General features: G+C 43.1%; 4 protein-coding genes across 5 annotated transcripts; 1 reads left to right on the top strand and 3 right to left on the bottom strand.

Annotated features, from left to right (window-relative positions):
- Positions 1-727: 727 nt before the first annotated feature.
- On the bottom strand, positions 728-3468 carry LOC135610592 (protein WALLS ARE THIN 1-like). Its single transcript, XM_065105270.1, has 6 exons — positions 2452-3468; positions 2316-2378; positions 2119-2235; positions 1654-2050; positions 1161-1312; positions 728-1073 (listed from the first exon to the last, which is right to left on the bottom strand). Exons 1-6 carry the CDS (start codon positions 2658-2660, stop codon positions 872-874), a joined length of 1140 nt encoding a protein of 379 aa, XP_064961342.1. The 5' UTR covers positions 2661-3468; the 3' UTR covers positions 728-871.
- Positions 3469-8377: 4909 nt separating this feature from the next.
- On the top strand, positions 8378-11904 carry LOC135610594 (probable xyloglucan endotransglucosylase/hydrolase protein 32). The gene is made up of 4 exons (XM_065105271.1): positions 8378-8821; positions 8906-9006; positions 9195-9412; positions 11345-11904. The coding sequence occupies exons 1-4, from the start codon at positions 8623-8625 to the stop codon at positions 11706-11708; spliced, it is 882 nt and encodes a 293-aa protein (XP_064961343.1). The 5' UTR covers positions 8378-8622; the 3' UTR covers positions 11709-11904.
- Positions 11905-12710: 806 nt separating this feature from the next.
- Positions 12711-19738, bottom strand: LOC135610595 (probable anion transporter 4, chloroplastic). 2 transcript variants are annotated; one of them, XM_065105273.1, is made up of 12 exons: positions 19454-19738; positions 18858-19076; positions 18153-18733; positions 17920-18027; positions 17592-17747; positions 16262-16477; positions 15547-15756; positions 14703-14840; positions 14255-14356; positions 13798-13863; positions 13384-13468; positions 12711-13238 (listed from the first exon to the last, which is right to left on the bottom strand). In XM_065105273.1, the coding sequence occupies exons 3-12, from the start codon at positions 18582-18584 to the stop codon at positions 13141-13143; spliced, it is 1611 nt and encodes a 536-aa protein (XP_064961345.1). In that variant the 5' UTR covers positions 18585-18733; positions 18858-19076; positions 19454-19738; the 3' UTR covers positions 12711-13140. The 2 variants fall into 2 exon arrangements, with proteins under 2 accessions (XP_064961345.1, XP_064961344.1); XM_065105272.1 differs by lacking the exon at positions 18858-19076.
- A 270-nt stretch (positions 19739-20008) lies between these two features.
- On the bottom strand, positions 20009-22212 carry LOC135582228 (glycerol-3-phosphate 2-O-acyltransferase 4-like). The gene is made up of 2 exons (XM_065105275.1): positions 21524-22212; positions 20009-20980 (listed from the first exon to the last, which is right to left on the bottom strand). The coding sequence occupies exons 1-2, from the start codon at positions 22151-22153 to the stop codon at positions 20099-20101; spliced, it is 1512 nt and encodes a 503-aa protein (XP_064961347.1). The 5' UTR covers positions 22154-22212; the 3' UTR covers positions 20009-20098.
- Between the last annotated feature and the right edge of the window lie 471 nt (positions 22213-22683).

Raw genomic sequence — 22683 nt, forward strand, 5'->3', positions numbered from 1 at the left:
TGGGATCATTGTGTTGCTCACTATGTTGAACCCTCACACCCATGTTAGGGTTCCTTCTGATTGGGAAAATGGCCTGCAACTATATCAGAAGAAACTATTCCAAACTTAGTCATAACTTCAACTAATTCTTTTGATATAGTTGAAGCTTTGAGTATCATCCACCACCTGTTAAAATTGGATGAAGCCAGGACAGGATCAAACACAAGAACAGGTTTGGTTTTTGATGCTGTGTGTGTGCAAAAGTGACTGATAAATCTTGCATTATCTTTGCAGAAACATGCAGAGTCATGGATGATGGCTCCTCTTTGATTCACCCATCAACATCTTTCAGTCCATCAAGTGTGAGCTTGAATTAAGATAAGATCAAGCTTAGAGAAGTCAATGTATCAGTACATCTTTCTTAAGAGAAGCTTAAGGGGTTAAGAAATCCAAATTATCTGACTTACTTGATTCTAGATTTTTGATCAATGTCATTGCATCTAAAAGCTTAGGTAAGGAGAGGAGACATGATATGTTGATTTATGGACTCTAACACTTGATTATGTCTGTGTCATCAAATTGGAAGTTGTTCTTCTTAGAGGGACAACCATCCTTTTCTCTCATATGCAAGGAAAAATACCATAGTTAAAAGACAAGACAGAGGCTCAGATCCTTGTTTGCAAGCTTCCAAGCAGTAGAAGTGGACAGCAGTAGCAGACAAATACTAAGGCAAACCTCAAACTAAATCTCAGCAGAAAAGCAACACTAAGCATGTCTCTTCTTCCCTTTTCTTCTTACAGCAGCAGTTTTCCCCTAAGCGAAAGCTCAAAGGATTCGAGTGAGCATAATGTAAGGCTGCTGCTCTTTCATGGTAGCACAAAGGAGCTGCTCATCAGACACTCTCTGAGGTTGTTGATGGCAGGAGTGGCTGCTTCAGAGAGGAAGCCTTGAAGGAAGCAGCAGCTCTGACAGCATCGTGCTCGGGGTTGGAGGAGGCAGCGATGGCCGCTTCCATGGCAGCAAAGCCTCTTTCTTCACTCTTCCCCCATAGCACCAGATAGAGCCCAGCTATGATGAAGATGGCTCCAATTATGCTGCAAGAATGGTTGAATCTCATTACACAAAGTGGAAGCTTAGAATGGGCACAGAGATTAGACAGACGAAAGAGAGGAATGGAGTACCCGCCGAGGTAGAACTCCTCGCCCAAGGCGATGGCGGCCATGATGGCGACGACCAGAGTCTGGACCGGCTGGTAGACGGCCACGAACACGGGGCCGCCCCTGTCGATGCACCAGATTTGCACCGCGAAGGCGATGCCGGACGCCACAAATCCCTGCATTCATATCCGATTCGTTAGTAGCATGAAACTTGGTCGAACACCTTCGCTGCATTGGCCCGTCTATTTGTTGCCATCAGCGAATGTGACGAATCATCAAGTATGTCGAGCTGCTCTCTGCTCCATTTCCTGTGTCTGCTAAACCATTACAGGCATGATGAGAGGACCTTTGTCTCCCTCTCTCGATTCATATAATGATTTCTACATGGAACCTACAGAACTCTCTGCAACGATGAACAGAGGGTGCTGTTGTTGCTTCGTGCATTACGCTGCGCATGCATGCATGCATTATTGAAAACCTAAAAAGAGCCGAAAAGACTGGGGAGGGAGCAGCCTACCGCGTACAGAATGGTGAAGAACTCGCCGCCAGAGTGGAACTTCCAGGCCTCGGCATCCCGCTCGATGAAGGCGGCGATGACCAAGAACTGGATCACCCCGAAGAAGCATGTGTAGGAGGTGACGGACAGCCGGGCCGGGTACTTCTTCAGCAACGGCGCCTGGAGCACGAGCCAGCCCGACCAGGAGAGGCAGTGGCCGATGAGGTACAAGCAGCCCAGCGTCCAGTCCTTGCCCATGGTTGGCGCCATGAGCTGGTCTGCTCCGTTGAGGGCGCGCGAGGGGCCGAAGATGGTCGGGCCTTTGTACAAGGTGATGACGGTGGCGCCGCCGACGCAGGCCAAGGTTCCCATCAGCTTCGCGATCCCGTCGCGCCGGTCGATCCGCACCTTCTCTATCCTGTTCATCAGCACCTCACGCCATCATATATACCGTGGGTGAGGACCGCAAAGGTGACTGAATCTTGCCTGAGAACGGCGGCCATGAGGAAGGTGATGGCCGGGACAGAGTTCTGGATGGCGGAGGCGAAGGTCGGTGAGGTGTACTCGAGGCCGAGTAGATAGAAACCCTGGTTCGCGGTAATACTACCATGAAAACAACACAGAGAATTCAAGATTGCTTCGAAGCAAGGGCTGTAGATGTAGACATGACAGATGGATCTTACCCACACAAAGCTAGGAGGAAGAACTGGACGGTGAAGGAGAGAGTCATAGCCGGCCTGTCCTTCCTGCACAGCAAACACCATGGTCAAATGACGTATCCTTCTGATACCTACTCATGGACATCGCAAGTCTTCTTACTTCTCCAGGAAGTAGGCAAACGGGACGAGGAGGATCAAGGCGATGATGTTGCGGTAGACGGGGAAGACCACCTTACTGATCCCCATATTAAGGGCCGCCCGGGAGACGACATGGAAGCCGGCGTAGCCAAACTGCAGGGCCAGCATGGCCACGTGCAGCTGCACCCTCTCCGGCACGCCACATACTTTCCTCGCGTCCACGTCCGCCATCTCAGCCACCACCTGAGACGAAGGAATGAAGAGGTGGAGCGAGCGGTGCGAAGAGTAGAGCAGCGGTGAGGGGGGTTTATATACAAGTGGAGAGGAGGGAGGAGGGTACAGATCGGTGTGGTGGTGTCGCCTTAGAGAGGCTCTAAAAAGAAGCTACATATACTGATGTTGTCTTCGGGTTGTCTCCCACCTTCTCTCTCCTCCATCCACACTGGAATCTGCGGCGAGGCGCTTTGTAACGCTTGCCATGGATTCCTGTGGGTTTGGGAACTCTCAACGGCAACATCTCTCTCTCTCTCTCTCTCTCTCTCTGTATAGTGTTTACTGTGCTGATTCAGTCAACCCTGGGTGGGGCAAGATGATGATGATGATAACACCATCTCTCTTTGGTCGACCTGAATCCGGCGAGCTCAACTTTTAGCACTGCGTTCCACTCGCCTGCCACTCCCAAAGTCCTCCTGCAATGCAATCCAGGCGTGCAGCCCTTTTCCTCGCAGCAGACCCTTCAGGTTCCTCCCTCTTCCTCCTTTAAAGAAACATCCTGCCCTCCCCCTCCCGGACAAGCCATCATTCCATCACCGTCACAGCTCTCCTCTTCGCCATGGCACCTGAATCGGGCGATGCGCCTCCCTCTGTTGCCACCTTGCCCTTGCTCTCCCTTCGCAAAGCAGTCCATGCTCGCTACCTGGTGCAGGCTGCTAAGGAGAAGCTTTTTGCCTTGTGTGCTTCTGCTAGTTCCAACTGGTGGTCTGCTATGTTGTTGTCTATACGTTGCCGTCATCGATGGCATCTACTACAGTGTCTCATCTTCTCTTCGGTGTAGCTTCGTGGTCACATCGCTTGCTTTCCCCACAAGATCAGTGTGCTGCAACTTCACATTTCTTAAGCTGCATGCCGGCAAGAATCTTTAGCAGTGGCTGCGTAAGGAATTCTGATCGAGAAGTAGAATCTTAATTTCCAGAGTTATTTATGTAAACTAAGCATGTTGATCGTGGTTCGATTCGAAATCAGGATCTAATCAATCAGAATTAGATTGAATCCGGTCAACGATTCCATAGTTTTGAATCAAATCCGAACCAATAGTTCCAAAACTACTAAATGTAAATAAATTACATGATATAATGGTTAGTATTTTAAATTTAAAATTTAATGACATGAGTTTGAATCGATAATTTGATTTTTAAAACTAATAAGGGACAATTTGATCGGTCGTTATTAGTACGGCTCGTAGGCTTGCGAGAAATTATTTACTTTGAGCGACGTACTCGTACGATTTTATCCTTTCGAAATATGTGAGCTCTAAAAAATATCTCAAAGGATAAGGAAGACCTAAATCGCATCCGTTTGAACACTCCTATAATAGAATATCCAAACAAGTTTTTTTAAGAATAAATCAAGTGTTGCTTTATCTTAATATATAATCAGAAAAATATTTGTATTTAGACTTAAATGATTTTGTTTTTGAAAGAATAAGATGAGAATAACTTTTAATTTAAATTAAATTTCAAAAGACAGACATCTTTTCCTTCCCAAATACCACATTTGGAACATCCTTGTATCGACTGGACGTGGAATGCACTACAGGGTACGTGATATGACCCTTGCTTGCCCACTTCCTGAGGCAAACAAAATCTCTCACTGATCCTGTGGAAAGAGAGAGAGAGAGAGAGAGAGAGGGAAGGCACGCCTCGTCCTTGTCTTCCACCCTCAACGCATGCTCTCAGCGACTTTGAGACATGAAGTGACTGCAAATGCTCACTCGGCCGTCCTTGGAACCCTGGAGATGTTACAGCATCTGCCTTTGTTTCCTCTCCTCATCGAGAGCATGGAAGTTCTTGTTCCCAAGATTAGGTTATCGGTTCATCGTCAACCTCCAGCAACAAACTGAAGTCAGATTTAAGACACAAATGATATTTGCCGGTATCTATTCTCTTGGTAAGTGAAATGGTCAAATGAAGATGGTCTAAGCAGTATCTCCGGGTAATGTACGTGCATGTCGTCCGACAAATCACGTCCCATGTCGCTTCATGAACTGATGGGAAATTGCTGCGTTCTTTTCGGTGACTCGGCAGCAAGTCCAAAGCAGATGCATGGATTTCCAGCCTGCACAGATGCACTATCTCATCGTCTCTCCCCTCCCCTTCTCTTCCCTAGAAGAACACACACACATCACTCTCTCTCTTTCTCTCTCTGCAAAGGCTTGCTTTAGTGCGCCTGCCTGAACTCCATACCATCGATTCCACCACCCACCGAATAAATGGGAAGCAAAAGCCGGCACATCCCACTTAGGATGACTGATTGAGAAGATGGCATCCGCCGGAGAGGGAGGCTCAGATTCCTCGTCGGTCATGAGCCACGAATGGTTGCTCCGGGGCGGGTGGTATTGGAGGAGCTTCATGATTCCTATTCGTATCAGAAGTAGTCAGATTGGAATGATGTCGGAATCCTCCCTTGGGACCAGTCCGTCCTTTGAGTTGATGGTTTCATGTCACGGGGAGCACAATGCTGGTACTGGCAAGTCTCAGACCAGCACTGATGGGTAGTGTCTGCCGGCGTGGGGCTCGGAGAGGAACCAAGCGATCGATGGGGTGCCCGAGGAGAGCTTGGACTCTTAGTTGTCACCTCGCTCCAGCTCCTCCTCCGACCAAATTCTTATAGCTAGAATCCAATTCCTCTGCCGTTGATATTTGAGGGTCGGGTGGTGGAAGACTCCCTTCCTCTGCCGTTGATATTTGATGGGGGCAGGGAAGAAGCAGGCGTGTCCAAATGCACCATCTATTCTGTGGGCGCAGCCGCAAGTGGCCGTAGTCAACGCCCACCATAGATAAGCTCACGTTCGATGACCGCCGATTCACCCAGGGAACGCAAAAACGAGATATTTCGGTGGCCGAGCTTAATCACCCCCGCAGATTTCTCAGGGGGTGACGTGCTCTCAGTTTGGGCCTCTTCCAAGTGGGTCCCACCTAAAAATCTACAATTAACTAATGGAAAATGTCTACCGACATTTTAGACAATTATATACATTTTAGAAACCTGGCAAATGTATATTGACTGCATACATTTATATGCAATTTAGAGAACCAAACTTCATATTGGATGATCCAATATGACAGGCCTTAATGCCTGTGGAACAGGACAGGCTGGATCTCGTAAATCCCTTATCGGATTCGGGTGCAAATCCTGTCACATGCAGTGTGGATTAGAATTGGGCTGGGCCGATTGATTTGATGGGTGGACTCAAATCAGGCCCAATAACCTTATCGGTCCACTACATTTTGACCCGACTTCATTGACTTACATATCCCCTACTCCAATAAATTCAGATGTTGATGGCCGAGTTGACATATAAACTGATGGATTGCCACAGATTTCGAACATGAAATTGAGCTGCTTGCCAATCGATCGAGATGAATATGATCGGTCAACTGACTGCCAATTAAATTTGGAATTAACATTGCTAACACTGGAAGCATATACAGATGCTAATAATGTTAGGGAAAACTTGAGTTCATAGTAGTTTGAAGAGACAGAGTAAAAAGCTACAGAGGATGCGCAGGAGATTAAAAACTCGGCGAGGGGGAGCAGAGAGGGGTGTCGGTGCCTTCAACGTCGATGTCATGGCGTCTGCTGGTGTTGTTGACCTGAGGGGTCTCTTCACGCAGCGTTTACAGTACGGAGAACACCGGATGCTCTTCCGGGCATTTGATTGGCCGGGTGAAGTGGGCGCCGATGATGATGGTGATGATTGATGGCACCTGAAGGAAGAACCAGCCGACAGCCTCCTCAGTTCTGTAAACCACCTTTGGGATGCAGTAAGAAGAAGAAGCGACGACGACGGTGGTCTGGGTAATTTTTTTTTCTTTTCTTTTTAATATTATATGGAGTCTTTTCATTTTTTTATTACCTGAATTTATTTTTTTTGATAAAAAATAAAGGATCAATATCCTAATTGATCCATTTTATAATATTTTTATTTTATATTATAATATTTTTATTATTAAAATATTATAATATAGCATAAAAATATTATAATTAATTATAAAATTATTTTTTTATAGTTAGTTTTCTTTTAGTATCCCGATCTCTATACTTTTAAAAGTTACATTTAGATTTCTATATTTACGAAAATAAAACGGAGATCTCTATACAAGATTAAAAAGATAAATTTATATTATTAAAAATTAATAAATAAATTTTGTTGAAGTAATAAGTTAAAGAATTTAATTTCGTAAGTATAGGAATCGTAATACAATATGTAAAAGTATAGAGATGGAGACGGTAAAAATAACTAATTACATGAGATAATATATAATTAACTCAAAATATTATAATATAATATTTTTTATATAGATTTATAAACATTATGTTTATAGTATTTTTGTTATAGTATTTTCTATTACTGAAAACACTATAATATATTATACCATGTTTTTTTTATTGCTGAAAACACTGTAATATTATATGAAAATGCTATAAATACTATATATATATATATATATATATATATATATATATATATATATATATAAAATTGATTTTAAGTCGATCTTGAAGACGATGTTGAGGACAAAAAAGGGAAGTGAAGTCGTTCCCCATATGCATAGAAATGGAGACCTCCAACGTTAAACTGGATGGAGGTGGAGAAGAAGAAGAAGAAGAGGAGGAGGAAGGCTGACGTCCCCACGGCTACCTGCGTCCTCCAAACAAGCACGCACTGTCGGCAGAAGGAAGCCAAGCAACGGGCCTTTTCCCAACGTCAAGTCGCCCAACGGCACTCTCCCCCTCCTCTGTCCTCACGTCGGGCTTTGCATGGGATTCGCTACACGTGAAGGTAAACAGTCTTCCCATGATTACCTCACCTACTCCTCCACTGCTCACCCAACATCTCACCGTAATCGCATTTCTTTCCTTTGGATCATCGATCCATCGTTCCCCGTCGTCTGTCTCATAAATAAATCATGCCCATGAACTGTTCGTCAGAATGCCAAGTCTAAACTACTATGATGTTGTCCTTTGATTGGCAGCTTAAAGGTCCTCGCTAATAAGAGCGTCCTTTTGCTTGTAATCATGCTCCATATGAACCTCTAGCTTCTTGAGGTCTGACAGACAAAAGTGAAACCAGTACAAGGAATTAGTTGGCACAAAACCTAATTAATTGATCTGCCTCACATCACTCACATCGCACTCGTTCGGACTTTACAGTAGAAAGTATGGGCTCCAAATGCTTCTAGCCTTAGTTAATTTGCATGCTGTAGAGTGGCCATGCAGTTTGCTGATGTTCTTCTTCTTTAGCTCAGCGAAATGGTTCACATAGATTCGGACATGACAACCAATGAAGAAGAAAGATATGCCTTCCTGAATGTCGAACAGTGTACAAATATATTAGACTGCTGGAGAAACACCAGCAGATGAGCTGCTGCTATGCTAATCTTTTGTTGTGGCAGTGCAACCAAATGAATCCGATCTCCTTCCTCAAATCAGTACAAGGCAAGAGAGAAAAATGGGGTGAGGGTGTGTGTGATGGGTCAAGGAGGGCAGACATCAATGATTGGACTGGAGCCAAGATGCATGAAAATGGGAGGACTTCTCCACAAGCTTACAACCCAGTGCTGAGCAGCTGCAGGTACGAAACACTACCTTTTCCTTTCACCATCCATCCTTGGCCTCCTCTCGCCAGCGAAGTTACAAACGAGAGTGATGGGGGGAGTAGTAGGAGCACAATAGTGGTACTCCCTCTTTAACTGCATCGTTCACCAAACTCCCCTCGGAGCCCTTAGATCTCATTTACTCTCTTCGTTTCTGCCCAACCCATTAAGTTCTTTGTCCCAACCTCCTCCTGCACATTGCCACTCCCCCTCCCATTATTGCTCTTCTTCCGGTGGGAGCTGCAAGCCTTCTATTTATTTCATCTGTGGTGCCACACCTTTCCTGCACATCAGCATTAATCACAGTGCCTCCAACCATGGATCTCTTTCTACCCTGCCTTCTTTTTGTTATGCTGCATTGGAGCAATGCTCAACCTTCCCCTGGTTACTACCCGAGCTACAGGTTCAGGCCTCTGAGAGGCTTCGACCGTGGCTTTAACAACCTCTGGGGTCCTGAGCACCAATCGGTCTCAGGAGACCAGTCGTCGGTGACAATTTGGCTCGACAGGAACTCGGGTCTCTTTACTTGCTTGCTTTCATGCTTTGCGTCTTTCTCTGATATCTCCATCGCTAATGGCCTGCTGCTCAAATGCCTGACAGGAAGTGGATTCAAATCGATTCGCCCATTCCGAAATGGGTATTTTGGCGCATCAATCAAGCTCCAACCTGGCTACACGGCAGGAGTGATCACTGCTTTTTATGTGAGGAACCTCGATCTCTTTCGCCCAAGAGTTCGCCTTTCTTAACTCTGCTTCTGGCTCGATGATGTTGGATATATCTTGCGAATCTCGATCAGGCATTTGCCAAACTTTTTTTTGATACTTGTGGCGATTCGTAGCGTAGATTTAGGAACCAGGAAGCGTTTAATGGATCGGCAAATGCCTTGCAGCTATCGAACAACCAAGCGCATCCTGGGTTCCATGATGAGGTGGATATCGAGTTCCTCGGAACCACGCCTGGGAAGCCATACACACTGCAAACAAACGTGTACGTGAGAGGAAGCGGCGATGGAAACATCATCGGCAGGGAGATGAAGTTCCACCTATGGTTTGATCCAACTGCTGGATTCCATAACTACGGCATACTTTGGAATCCAAATGAGATCATGTAAGTAACCGAAGCTTTAACTGGAGCCCATTCTATTTTCCTTTATATTGTGTTGCCTTTGATTCGACTTTTGCACGGTCATCACTGAATTGGACAAGGCTGAAGCCAAAGAGAAAGAGGCTCTCTTTCTAAAGAACTAGTAGAGAGAGGAGGGGGGAATAAAGTAGGCAGCCATCATAATACCTAAACAGCAGACAAGAGTGTGATACAGACTTACATGGAGTCCTCCTAACTATTTAACTTGTGTTAGCATCCATTTTTGAACTACCTAAGATTAAAGGTCCTGTAGGCAAAGAAATTGCAGCCATCATAATTGTTAGAACAGTGAAGACAAAAGCAGATTACAATATGGTATAGGTAGAACAGGTAAGCTTCAAAGTAGTGATTCTAGCTATTTATGTTTCGTGTTGGTTTTGCTTCATGTGTTGGCACAACCATCTATGAACTAAACAAGGTTGAAGACAAAGACAAAAGGTCCTTTTTCTAGAGAAACTATAGTAAAGAGAAGGATACAAGATAGACAGACATCAAAATAGTTCAGTCAAGATAAAAAAAAAAAAACATACAGGCAAATTTTGCGAGGTTAATGTGTTGTTGAGGAGGTTAAAAAGCCATCTTTCAAAGTAAAAAACTACAGGAAGTAGGAGAAAGTTAAAAAGAAGGCATCCACCATACTACTTCAGTCAAGGTGAGGTCATAAAGTGGAAGGAATAACCCAAATGTCCAATGTAGCAATACCTTTTCCTACTTGTTTTCAGCAATGTTTGCTACATTACACCTCAGTCATTGGATTGTGTCAATCACTGTGGCAGGAAGGAAGTACATGGTGTAGCCATCCATGATACTTGCAGATGAGAACAGTAGGCATGCAATTTCATGGGTTTTTCTAGTCAACTTGCAGATTTAGGAAAGAGGAGGAGTGCCTCTACCACCTATCAAACAAAAACAGAGTGCTTATGGGTCCCAGCACTCCTGTAGTGGACTCCAATGCTGCACAAGAACCTCTATGGACCATTGCGGTTGGTGCTCCACGCTTGACTTCAATTTGTGATGCATGCCAATCCCCTTTGTGGTAGGGTGTCAAGTTCAAGAAATGGCCACACAGCCCAGTACTCAATTTAGCTTGTTGGATATGCAGAATCATTTTCATTCAACTAGTGTTACCTACTACACTACTAGTAATGGATGGAGAAGAATATTTCTCTACACTCACAGTTGATGTAGGAGTCCACAGTAATGTTATGTAGTCAACTTGTTCAACAGTAGTGATATAGTACTTCTGGTGGAGAAAATTTGATGGAGATTTAACTAAGAAATTATTTTTTATAAATGGATGGTTTTCATCCCTGGGCATTTGGGAACATTCAGGAGGTACATGATTTTGTACTCGAATATAATTTATTTATATTTTTTTCTCATTTAATCAAGTTTATTAGTTTATGTAGAATTTTGATGTAATTGATCCCAAATAGTTAGGATCTTACGGTTTATCGTCGTTAGTCTTTAGAAATATCAAAAGAGTTATTAATTTTAGAAATTACCAATATTTTTGTCTTCAAGCTTTCACACTTTGTTTAGGTAATTTTAGGAAGTGTAAGTTATTCATGAAAATTTATCCTCTTGTTATTATGAATCAAATAAAAATAAAATTATATGTATGCACAAACTTTAGCTTGAAAACAGTAATTAAGGACACTGTCATTAATGGTGTTTTGGATTCTCATATAAATAAAACATTAATTACACTGCTGGATATTAATCACAGAGAGAGAGAGAGAGAGAGAGATTTAAGACATAAATTAGATAAACAAATATTTTTAGGGATGATTAATTAATTAAGGGTATTAGGCAGTCAACAGGATAAGTAAGTAATTGTGAAGGGGTGACTCGGAGAGCAAAAGGTAAGTCATGCATGACTGACTGTGTGTGCAGATTCTTCGTGGACGACGTACCGATACGGCAATACCCGAGGAAGAGCGCCGGCACGTTCCCGCAGCGGCCGATGTGGCTCTACGGCTCCATATGGGACGCGTCGTCGTGGGCGACCGAGGACGGCAAGTACCGGGCGGACTACCGGTACCAGCCGTTCGTGGCGCGGTTCACCCGGTTCATCGTCCGCGGATGCGCGCCGTCGGCGCCGCCGCGCTGCCGCCCCGCGCCCTCCTCCAGCTACGGCGCCGGGCTCAGCCGCCGGCAGTTCGCCGCCATGGGATGGGCGCAGAGGCACTTCATGGTCTACAACTACTGCAGGGATCCCAAGCGGGACCATTCGCTGACGCCCGAGTGCCGCAGCTGAATGGGGTGGGGGGGGACTCTGTTCCCCAGGGGAAAGGGTCTGTTTGTGTTACGTAGTCGTTCTCGATGACACTTGTGGAAGAGGGGGAAATGTGTGTGGCCTTTACGAGGTTGGAGGTGGTTCCGAAAACGATGGTGTTTGCATCATTCCAGTTTGTACGAGGACAAATAAAGGGAATCAGATGGAGTAAGCTGTCTACACGTCGATCGATTCTTTTAGGATTATTCGATGAAATCATATTTAATTTCATATTGGTTAAAATATTCAAAGATTAAAGTTTAATATAATAAAAATAGGGTTTACAATTTAGAGTCTCTTTTTATTTTTTATTTTTACTATTGACAACCTATTTATCATTCATAATCTCTTAAAAAATTAATAAATTATTATTATTATTATTATTTATAACCTTTAAATTTTAATTTTATCCCCCCTTTTTTTTTCTTATCCATATCATTTTTTGTCGCGTCGCCCCACTTAACATCATTATCTTTCAAGGAGGAAGATAAAGAAGAGGAAGGAAAAAATGGATATTTATATTTATTTATAAAAGAATAATTTTAATATATTAAAAAAAATTAAATAAAATTTATAAATAATAAAGAGGAGATTGTAAATAGTAATCTTCTAAAAAAATTAGATTACAATCCATCCATCCGAAAAGGATAAAACCATATAGAATCCATCAATTCCTTTTGTATGTTTCATAATATTAATATACATAAATATTTATTGTCAATCTTATCAGAAGGCATCCACCATGATTTCTTTAACAAAAGATCACATATTCTTAGAGGACACACCCATTTTCTTAATATTTTTCACTTGAAACAATGCCCTAACTTCAAAATCAAATGTATCTTGGAACTGAATTTTCAACAATGAAATAATTATGTAACTTAGAGCTCTGGTTTACTGTTGGATGATGTTGCTGAGAGATTGATAACACAGTTGATAAGGTAAAATGCTTATGGAAATAGATGATTGGCTTACCCCTTTAAATGCCATAAATAGATATCTATGACTTGTATTGAACACCTGTGCAAGGAGCCAAAGGAGAAAGGCAAAGACATAAAGCCATTCCTGCTGTTCTTTTCTCCTCTTTCTGTCAGACACAGAGAGAGATTGAATAAAGAACCCAAAGACAGCTCCAAGATCATAAAGCTTCTTGGTTACAATGATGATGTTACTGGGCGTTAATGTGCCAATTGGGGCCATGTAGTAGTAACCCGTGCATGATGCTGTTTGACAGGCTAAAAATGGCTCTTGTGGCTACATCTTTGGAGTACTGTCAGTAGTAGCCTTAAGAGAATGGTACATTTGCTTTGGGCTTCTCAAATAATGATGCATTTGCTTCTAATCTCTATACCTTCACCGAATCACTTTCTTTGTATCGATAGTAGCTGAATCATCTTCTGGTTGTCTTTGTTTTTTAGTCGAGAATTTTCTCGCCGGTGGAAAAGATGTTCCAAACCAGGGTGCCAATAATGTACAAGACGACAGATACCTTGAAAACATCATCCCAAGAACCTGCCAATTTATAAGATTCAAAGAAAGAAAAATAATTTGAAAAAGAAACTTAAAAGTTGAAAGTTCGATAAGTTATAATGGAAATGAAGAGAATAAACTTTCATCAAAAAAAAGGGAAAAAAAAAGAAGAAGAATAAATGATTACCTCGTTGTAGGATGAATCCAGTTACAGCAGTACCAAAAACTCCTGCAAGAACTCCTGCTGTGTTTGATAGTCCCAACAAAACTCCCTATGTTTTCCAAAGATATATAAGTATATGTGTTGCAAGAAATAAAAGTAGCTTACCAGATAGATAAGCATTTTAACATGTCTATAAACCTTAGTTGGCTAGTGCTATGTGGTCTCCTCAGGGTTTTTCCTATTAGGCACAGAATCAAATTCATTTTTTGATAAGCAAAGAATTAATCACATAGCTTTTTCTTATCATTTATGCCATAGAAGTGGGACACGGTATATTTCTGGTCCATTATTTCACAACAACGTTGACTTTCCAAGATGATCATTTAATCTTCCATAACTCTTTAGTAAATGCCTCAGTGATGATAAAGCAGAACATACCGCATAACGTGGCCCAATGTCTTGGTGATTGGAATATAGACCGGACTGGGAAAAGGCATCACTACCCTGAAAAGGAAAGAGAGAGTGACATGATTAATACAGGTTGACACAGTAAGAAACTTAGTAAAGAGTACATAAAAGGTGATATTGTGCATTTTAACATAGTTAAGACCGGCTGGGACTTGCAATGTGTCAGCCAGTCGTGATGTCTGGTTCTTACACCCAATCAAATTTTTCTAGTGGACATTCAATATTGCAGAAAGAAAATGGATGGGGAAGGAAAAGCCAATAGTGTTTTAGAGTAAATAAGATGCAAAGATGGAGTAAAAGTATAGTAATTCAGATCTTTTTCATTTTGAAACAAGCGTGGCGTATTCTTCACCTGGCTCCATTTACCAATAGAAAGAGTAACTTGAATTAAGTTAAGATTTCTTTTCTTTTTTGTAATGAAACAGACCTGACTGCATGCCATGCATAACACAGCTAAGGCTGGAGTGCGCACATGGCTCAACTGTGTGAGAAAGAAAGCAGGCCCAAGAAAGCCAATTGACTGCATTATCTGCAAGATGTACAAAAGAATCATTAAATGAACCTGTGTATAGTACTGGATCTGCAAACTTATCTCAACAGCCCTTCTTTTGACAAGTAAGATCTCATCAAGAAAGAAGTTTCTTAAGATACATAGATGAAACATTATAGAGCCACTGTGGACAGAAAGTAAAACATGGTAAAGAGTGACAAAGGGAAGAAGGAGAGAGACCGAGGGATTGGCAAGAAGAAGAATCATCGTAGTGCTTCAACAAAAACCATGAGATGATTAAGAGGATTTGTTGCAGAGTAAATTATGAATGGAGCAGAACAATGATATTCTGCATTCGGGTCAGATAGTCAAGGTGAGTACTTACTTTACGGACAGTGGTTATAGAAAGTCCTTTGGCCACAAGAGTATCTGCAATCCATCCTCCTATATTTGCAAACACAGCCATGGTTAACCATGGCAAGACACAGAAGAGACCAGATTCTGTGAGATTAAATTTCAACACCTGCAGAAAACCAATCAAATACCCGATACATCAGATGCAAGTTATAATATATTGATAAACCATAAGTGGTTAAGCAGTTGATATGAGAAAGTATTTAAATAGTCATCGTCATCTAAGCTCTGTACTATGATCATGCATGAGCAAGAAATATCTTAATATGGTAAAAATCACAGTTATCATCTTCAAAGATAACAAATGCTGATACTGCACCTTAAATATCATATTCACTATCAAACTTAATAGGCATGTACAGGTGCATTTTTGGATTTTTACCAACATTAAAGTAAGAGTTAAGAGACTTGGCATTTTTGATAGGTTTCATTTCAATACAGTTCCTCGTGCATTTTGTTTTGAAGCATTATGGAGTCCTCTATAAGATAACAGAGAGAAGATGTGTGATAGTGATTAGCACGAAGCAAATTGACAGCTAGAAGCCTACAACTACCATTGAAAAAAAAGAATTTCTTTTGGCTTTTGGAAGGTATTCAGCATGTAAAAATGAGATAAAATAACAAGCCTTTGGTTCTAGCTTTTGTGTTCAGGTAAAAATTGTAATATTCATCAATAGCTCATGCCCATTTTTAAAGAAATTGTCACACACTCCAGAATACATTGATTGTGAGAATATCCTATCAACAATTCCAGTATGCAAACTGTGTAATCAAGACAATTGGCATGTGTTGAGAAGAAAAGAAACTAAGAGTACCTGATTATAGTATGTAGGCATCCAGGTTAAGAGAATAAAGGTGCCCCAGTTATGACAGAAATGGGATATTATCAGAGCCCAGACTGGAGCCTTTGACAGGATTAATCTCCATGGAATGGAAGTAACAGGCTCCTTTGATACACTTCCCCCTAGAATAAGCTTCTTTTCTTCTGCACTAAGTGCTGGATCTTCTTTTGGAGAGCTATACGCCTGAGGGGAGACGAAAGAAACAAATGAGAGAAGGAAACAAACATGATAAACTGACGTCACCAAGGAAACATGGATACACTCAGTAAGCTACTAATAGGTCACCATATCAACTAGAAATACATTTTCATAGAGTCATATTTTGTGTGCCTACATATAATTGCAAATACTAGCTTCAAATACGTATGTACATGTCGTCTTTTTTCCTTTTTCTTTTTGTTAGATTCATTTGGCATGTAGCACATGTACATAGTCATACAATATGCACATGCGGAGTAACACATTGTATATTGTGTGGTCCCAAAATTAACATCATCAATTTTGCTCTATATATTAAATTAGTAAAAGTACATACAGCAGATGTTATACATCATTTCATCAACTTGAAATAAGTCCAGAATGATTTCCATCATAACAAATCACCACAACTACCAGAAACCCTCCTAAATCCAGACCACGTGGAATGAACAGAAAGGGAATGGAATAAAAGTGGAAGAACATAGCTTACTTTGCTTTGCCACAGTGTAAACCAAACACTTCCAAGGGATCCAAATGCGTAGAAAACCGAAGGCCAGCCAAATTTGTGAATTAAAATCGGTGAAAAAGCCAAGCCAGTGACAGAGCCAAGATACATTCCACTGTATACCAGTGCAAGAGATCTGCTTCTCTCAGATACAGGGATCCATTTGGAGAGTATATTATTCATAGCAGGCATAGCAACACCCTGTGAAGATAATAAGAGAGACTTTCATATAGATGACAATGGCTCTAAAGAAAGAAGAAAAATATAGACAGCAAATCAGAATTATTGAGATTCGAATGCAAACAAAGACTAACTAGTAATGAAGTCTCAAATTACTCCAAGTTCATTCTCACACTGGACTTGCATTCTGTGCTATGTCATTATCTGCTCCTTTCTGACAAAACTCTAGATCCTCCAAACTTGCAGTTATTCTTACTTTCATGCCATCCATCGCTTATACAAATGATACATTCCAATAGATGGGTTCCAGAATATCAAAACGTGCACTGAGCTTACAGTACAATAATAAATTAATGATGGTATTGTAAAAAACATTGTTCATGCAATGTGACTGAGATTGAATAACAATCTCAGTATCCTAGTCATGGAAAGATACGTAGCCACATTGAAATAAATAGCACTATTGATGTAGACAATTCTTAGTGTCCAGCTAATTGCAATTTATTATAACAATGACATAATCTTTTTCCAAGTTAATAACCACAAACTTTTATGGTAGTGAAGCAGCTCTATTCAGCAGGCCAGCAAAAACTAGAAAGTCAATACTACTTAGCAAGACATACAGCGGCTCATTGTTATTGCAGCCATACCTTGTTTCTTGCAACCAGGAACCAAGAGAATCAAGGACTGAAGCTGTGACTGCAGCTTATAATGATCTGGAAACTTACTCTTTTTAGTCATTTTTAAATTATTAATTTTGCTCCTTTCTTTATTTGAATGAATGTAGTAATAATCATCCAGCCATGCACATGGATTGCCATGATAGTCAAAGATCCAATATTAACAGTCCCGCTGGTACAGTATTGCGTGTAAAATAAAGTGTTAAGATGGCCTAAGCTAGTTTAGCTCAAAGGCTGGATAAATCCAGAGTGAGGTATGGGCTGTTAGCAGTTTAATCAACAACAAGACCATCCTCTGAAAATGCAGACCTAGAGTATGAAGTTCATGCACATGGCTTGTGACATGAACTGACAGGTAAAGAAGATCATCACAGTGCAATTTTCCTGTCATAAGCATAAAAAATAGTCCTTCCAAGAGCAACGGAAAAGTAAATGGCATTATATAAGAAACTGACCTCACCAATCCCCATAAAAGCACGCATAACTAGTAAAAATGGGAGTCCAATCTTAGCAGCAATTGGAGTAAGAATTGTTGCCATTGACCACCAGACAACACCAAAGCCCAATACCAGTTTACCGCCAATCTTATCTGCCCAGATACCTCCAACAATCTGCAGATTTCAAAAAGCACATGTCTCATCAACAACACATGGAAAACATCAATGTAACATGGTTGGATTAGGCACTAATGTTACTCTGGATGTTACAACATACTCAACCGTATTCCAGATAACTATGCCAACAAAGAATAAATATGAAACAGTTTGCATTATCACAACACACCTGGGTGAGTAGATAGCCCCAGAAAAAAGATGACTGAATTAGGCCCATAGTTGCTGGATTCCAATTAAATTCTGCTGCCATTGGAAGGATAGCAATGCTCATATTTACCTGATTTAAACTCAGATTAATAAACACAAAATGATCATAATCAGTACCTATATGCATCAAGAGAACAGTATGTGATTACAATGGAAGGTCAGAATTTTGTTGGTAGAAATAGAAAAATAACATACTCGGTCCATATTACAAAGTAGAAATGAAAAGAAGCATAGTAGCACAATCAACCATCGCTTAGGAAACTGCTCCCACCAAGGAGACACTTCTGTCGTATTTGCACCAATCAAAATGGCTTCACTAGGCATTTCTGAAGAATTTAACGAATCAAGCTGTGTTTCTGGTACTTCATACTGCTCAGATTTAAAGTTTGCACATGTTCTAATTGGCAAATGATACACAGTTTGATCATGAGGAACATCTGAAATTCCAGAACTATCCAATTTTCTCCTCTGCAGCCTGGGGAAACCATCTGAAGAAAGAAAGCAATTTGTTCTCGCAGGAGATCTCTGCTTGAGATTGATATTGCTTGGCCTTAGACTTGAACAATTCCCTAAGAATCTTGCTTGGGGGTGTTCCAATTCTCCAAGGAAACTGTCTCTCTTCATCATGGCGTTTTTGTCTGAAGTACTAGACAAATAATAACTTTCTCTTCGGCTGAACAAGACAAAATTTCCAACCCAAGCAGCTCGTTCGCCGCGAAACTTGAAATGAATCTTTTTATCATGTGCACTAGTACACTCTGCTTGATACACTTTTCCTGCAGAATAGGAGGCAATTTTTTTGTTATTCCTTCCTAAAAAGTTTACTTTACGTGAGCAAAAAACAATCCTAGTGTATTTTTCTTTATCTAAATCGAGTGAAAATTAGCATGCAATTCTTACCGCAAAAGTCATATAAGTTCGATATTATGAGGCCAACATTTATATCACTTTTGCTCCTCCCATTACAATATGTTTTTTTTCTCAATCGACCCAAAACATTTAATCAGCACCAGATAAAACATCTGCTTTGCTGAACTCTTCAGGTTATGGAAACATTAAATTTAAGGTTGAATTAGGAACATCACTTTCCGATTCCAATACTTTGTTCAAACGAAGTGCCTAGCATTAAAATGATGGCGCATGTCAGTGAATCACGTTGGTGTTGGTAATGATACTTGAAAGCACGACACACAATAAAAGCGGCCTCTTTGCTCGAACTGTCAAACAAATAACACTAAAAACTACAACCCTTCCATGAGTAGCAACAACGATTCTACCAAAAAACAAGATTTTGAACTTGCATTGCTCAACAAATCAAGTCTACGCAAGCAAAAACACGTATCCCGCAAAACTTTGGTTCCACCAGTACTTAGCATCATCTTCAGAGTAAAATTGCAAGCATCACAAGTCGGGAAACACCGTACAGCACACTTCTTCGAAGTAGAAATAGAAACGGGGTCACGAATCATACTTCGTACAAGAAAACGAAAAAGGACCTGGTACTAAAGGGGAGGCGAATCCTCTGCCGGAGACCAGAGTTCCCATCGCCATTCCGACCCGATTCGAGCTCTCAAACAGTGGGCGGAAATCCCAAACCAGGTGCCACGCAAGAGATCTAGGTAAAAGGTACCGAGACCAAAGAAGAAATCGACCGCATCAACGAAAAGAAGAAGAAGGAAGGAAGGAAAGAAAGACGACGAGCAGAAGTTTCGATTCCGTCGATGTGGAAAAGGGCGAGAGGATAAGTGGGAGTGATTGGCTTCAGAAGCGGGAAATAAAGAGGAGGAGGAGCGACCGCCGACGTGTTTCTACCTTTTATGGACTATCCCACTTCCGGCTTGCTTTCTGCCACGCGGCGCCCTTTGGTTCTCGGATAAGGTTTGATCGTCCGATTGATCGATCATGGACCGTTGGATCGGAGGCAGCACGAGGATGGATGGAATCCAGTTTCGTGACGGGATCCGCCGATGCCAACCACTCGTCGTGTGGATCAAGAAGCAATTCTGACCGTCCGATCCGCGAACTTTTCCCCGATTCTTAATGAAATGAAATGAAACGAAACGAAACGTATTCAATTCAGTTTTAGTACATGCACAGTATTGTTGCAGACTACTGAGGAGCTTGTGTTGTTGTTCTACGACTCAATCGTTCTTGAAGGACGACGACAGCGATCGGATGTCGCCGTCGTTCCCGCCGAGCTTCGTGTACTTGTCCTTCCTTGTGAGGGCGGTGCACTCGAAGCCGAGCGCCCCGGCGATCACCTTCTGCACGTGGTTCGCCACCTCCACCGGGCTCCTCCCGCCCTTGCACGTCTGCTCCTCCCGCAGCGGCTCCAGGAAGGTCACCTCGTACGTCGGCCTCGGGTTCATGAAGAAGAAGTAGGGGTCCATGAACTTGAATCCCCTCACCGTTGTCGCGTGGAACATGCTGAGCCTTGTGTTGATCGCCACCGGCACGATCCTGTCGCTCAGCTCAGCGAACAGCGAGCTGAACCGCAGCAGGAACGGCTCTCGGCAGGTGGTCCCCTCGGGGCAGATGACGAGGTCGCCCTCCTTGAGGAGAGCTGCGATGCGGGCGGCGTCGACGGCGCGGTCGCGGGAGAGGGCGATGGCGGGGATGGGGGATAGGGTGGTGGAGAAGCGGCTGACGCTGTAGGTGACGCAGGAGACGAGGCGGCCGAGGGCGACGCTGACGAGGATGGGGTCGAGGGCGGTGCGGTGATTGCAGACGAAGAGGGAACCGGGGGAGCCCGGGGAGGGCGGCGGGGGCGGGGAGCCGCGGATGGAGAGGCGGATGCCAGTGCGGCGGTAGGTGTGGCGGACGAAGGGGCCGGGAACGAGAAGGTTGAAGAAGACGCGGAACAGCGCGAGGGCGAAGCCGAGGGGGAGCCAGAGCAGGACGAGGAGGGCGACGGGGGGGTCGGGCCTCTGGACCAGGCGGCCGTCGTGGAAGACGATGAGCGAGTCGAGCTGCTCCGGCGGGACACGAGCGGCCTTCGGGTCCGGGGGAACCATGTAAGCTTCCTGCACGCACAAATGAGGAGCTCCCTCAAACATTGGCAGCGCTATATAGGCTTGTCACAAAGTGTTCGACGTAAAGCACGGTGTTTCGAACTTACGCTCGAAACACAGCGAATTGTTTTCCACACGATGTTTCTGCTGTGAACACAATATATCATAAAAGCTGTTAATTTTCGTAAATATAAACAAAACTACTGTTTTTGTTTTTACAATTCAATGCCTAATTTCTTCCAAATCCAATTTCTGCTTTAATTTTAAGTGATCAAAACCACTCGGAGAGGGAAGTTTGGATTACAATAAAGCACGATTTGGTTCCTTTAAAGCATGGCATCTTCTTAATCATTTTTAGAAACAGGAAGCATTTCTAAATAATAATAAATTAGAAAAAATCTTCCCCAATTAGTTTGATCTTTCTCCCCAAATTAGTTTTATCTAATTTGAGAAAATAAATGTGAAAATGAGATCAGTTAATACAGTTGCAAAAGCAGTTAAAGAGCAAGAAACTCCCAACGCCGTTAATAAAGTTACGGAACGAATTAGACCGACCTTGCAGAGAGCCATGAAGTCGTGGTCGGACTCCCGGTCGCCGAGGCCCAAGTCCGGCGGCGCCGCCCCGAACTCCCTCTCCACCGCCTCCTTCTTCCGCGGACCCACGAGCACGCCGCCCTCCGCCACCCTCCCCGTGGCTCTCCCCGTCCTCTCGTCCACCTCCAATTCCGTCCCCAGCACCTTGTCCGCCCCCAGACACTCCCTCGCGAACGCCTCCACCATCACCCTAGGGTTCGCCGTCACCAGCACCCGCCGCCGCCCGCACGCCCGGAACGCCCGCCAGCTGTCCGCCCGCACGTCAGCCGCGTAGAACCGCGGCAGCACCGCCCGCGCCGCCAGCTCCACGTCCCGGGCCCGCAGCCCCGCCACCGCCACGTAGATGAGCATCTGGATGCCGGCCGCCTCGGAGAAGAGCTTGTACACGAGGAGGATCAGCGGCGAGAGGAGGAGCAGGGCGGCGCCGCGGAGGAGGCTGCCGGCCTCCACCGCGAGAAGGAAGAAGTAAGGGAAGGAGCTCCGGGAGACGAGAAGGGTACCGTCAAGGTCGGCCGCGGCGACGTGCCCCTCGCGGCCAGAAAGATCGCACCGTGACACATAGGGGAAGCTCTTGCGACCCTCCGCAGGCATGGCGGAAATGGAATATGGGGTGTCTTGTGCGTGAGGGCAGTGTATAAAGGTGAGGCTCGCATGAAGCTTGTGAGAGGTTGGTGTTAGTTGAGAATCAATCCTTTACTTTCTTTGTTAGATAAGCAGCAGCAGATATGGTGGATGATGCTGATTAGTATACCATCTTTCTTTGTGTTATACATGTAATCAACATCAGCAATCCAAATCCCCTTCTTGACATATTAGATCAAAACAGGCTTGAGCATATCTTGAGAATGGAGTTGTAGATAAGAGTTTGGAGAGTTGTACGACCCACAATAAATCAAGCTAGAAACTTGATGATTCTAGTTGGAGTAGTTGATTGGTTTAATGCATTCTTCTTGCTGAGTCTACATCAGTAGACAGCAGTAGTTGTGATGGATGAACCAACTTGAGCTTTCAGCTTACTTTTCCTTCCTTTATTTAATTAGATCATAATTGTATTAAATAGTATTATAATAATGGCTTCATGCATAAGACTGCAACGTCGATACCTTCATACGTAATTGTGG

This window comes from Musa acuminata, chromosome BXJ2-4, assembly GCF_036884655.1.
Source record: "Musa acuminata AAA Group cultivar baxijiao chromosome BXJ2-4, Cavendish_Baxijiao_AAA, whole genome shotgun sequence".
In the NCBI taxonomy this organism is placed as follows: Eukaryota; Viridiplantae; Streptophyta; class Magnoliopsida; order Zingiberales; family Musaceae; genus Musa; species Musa acuminata.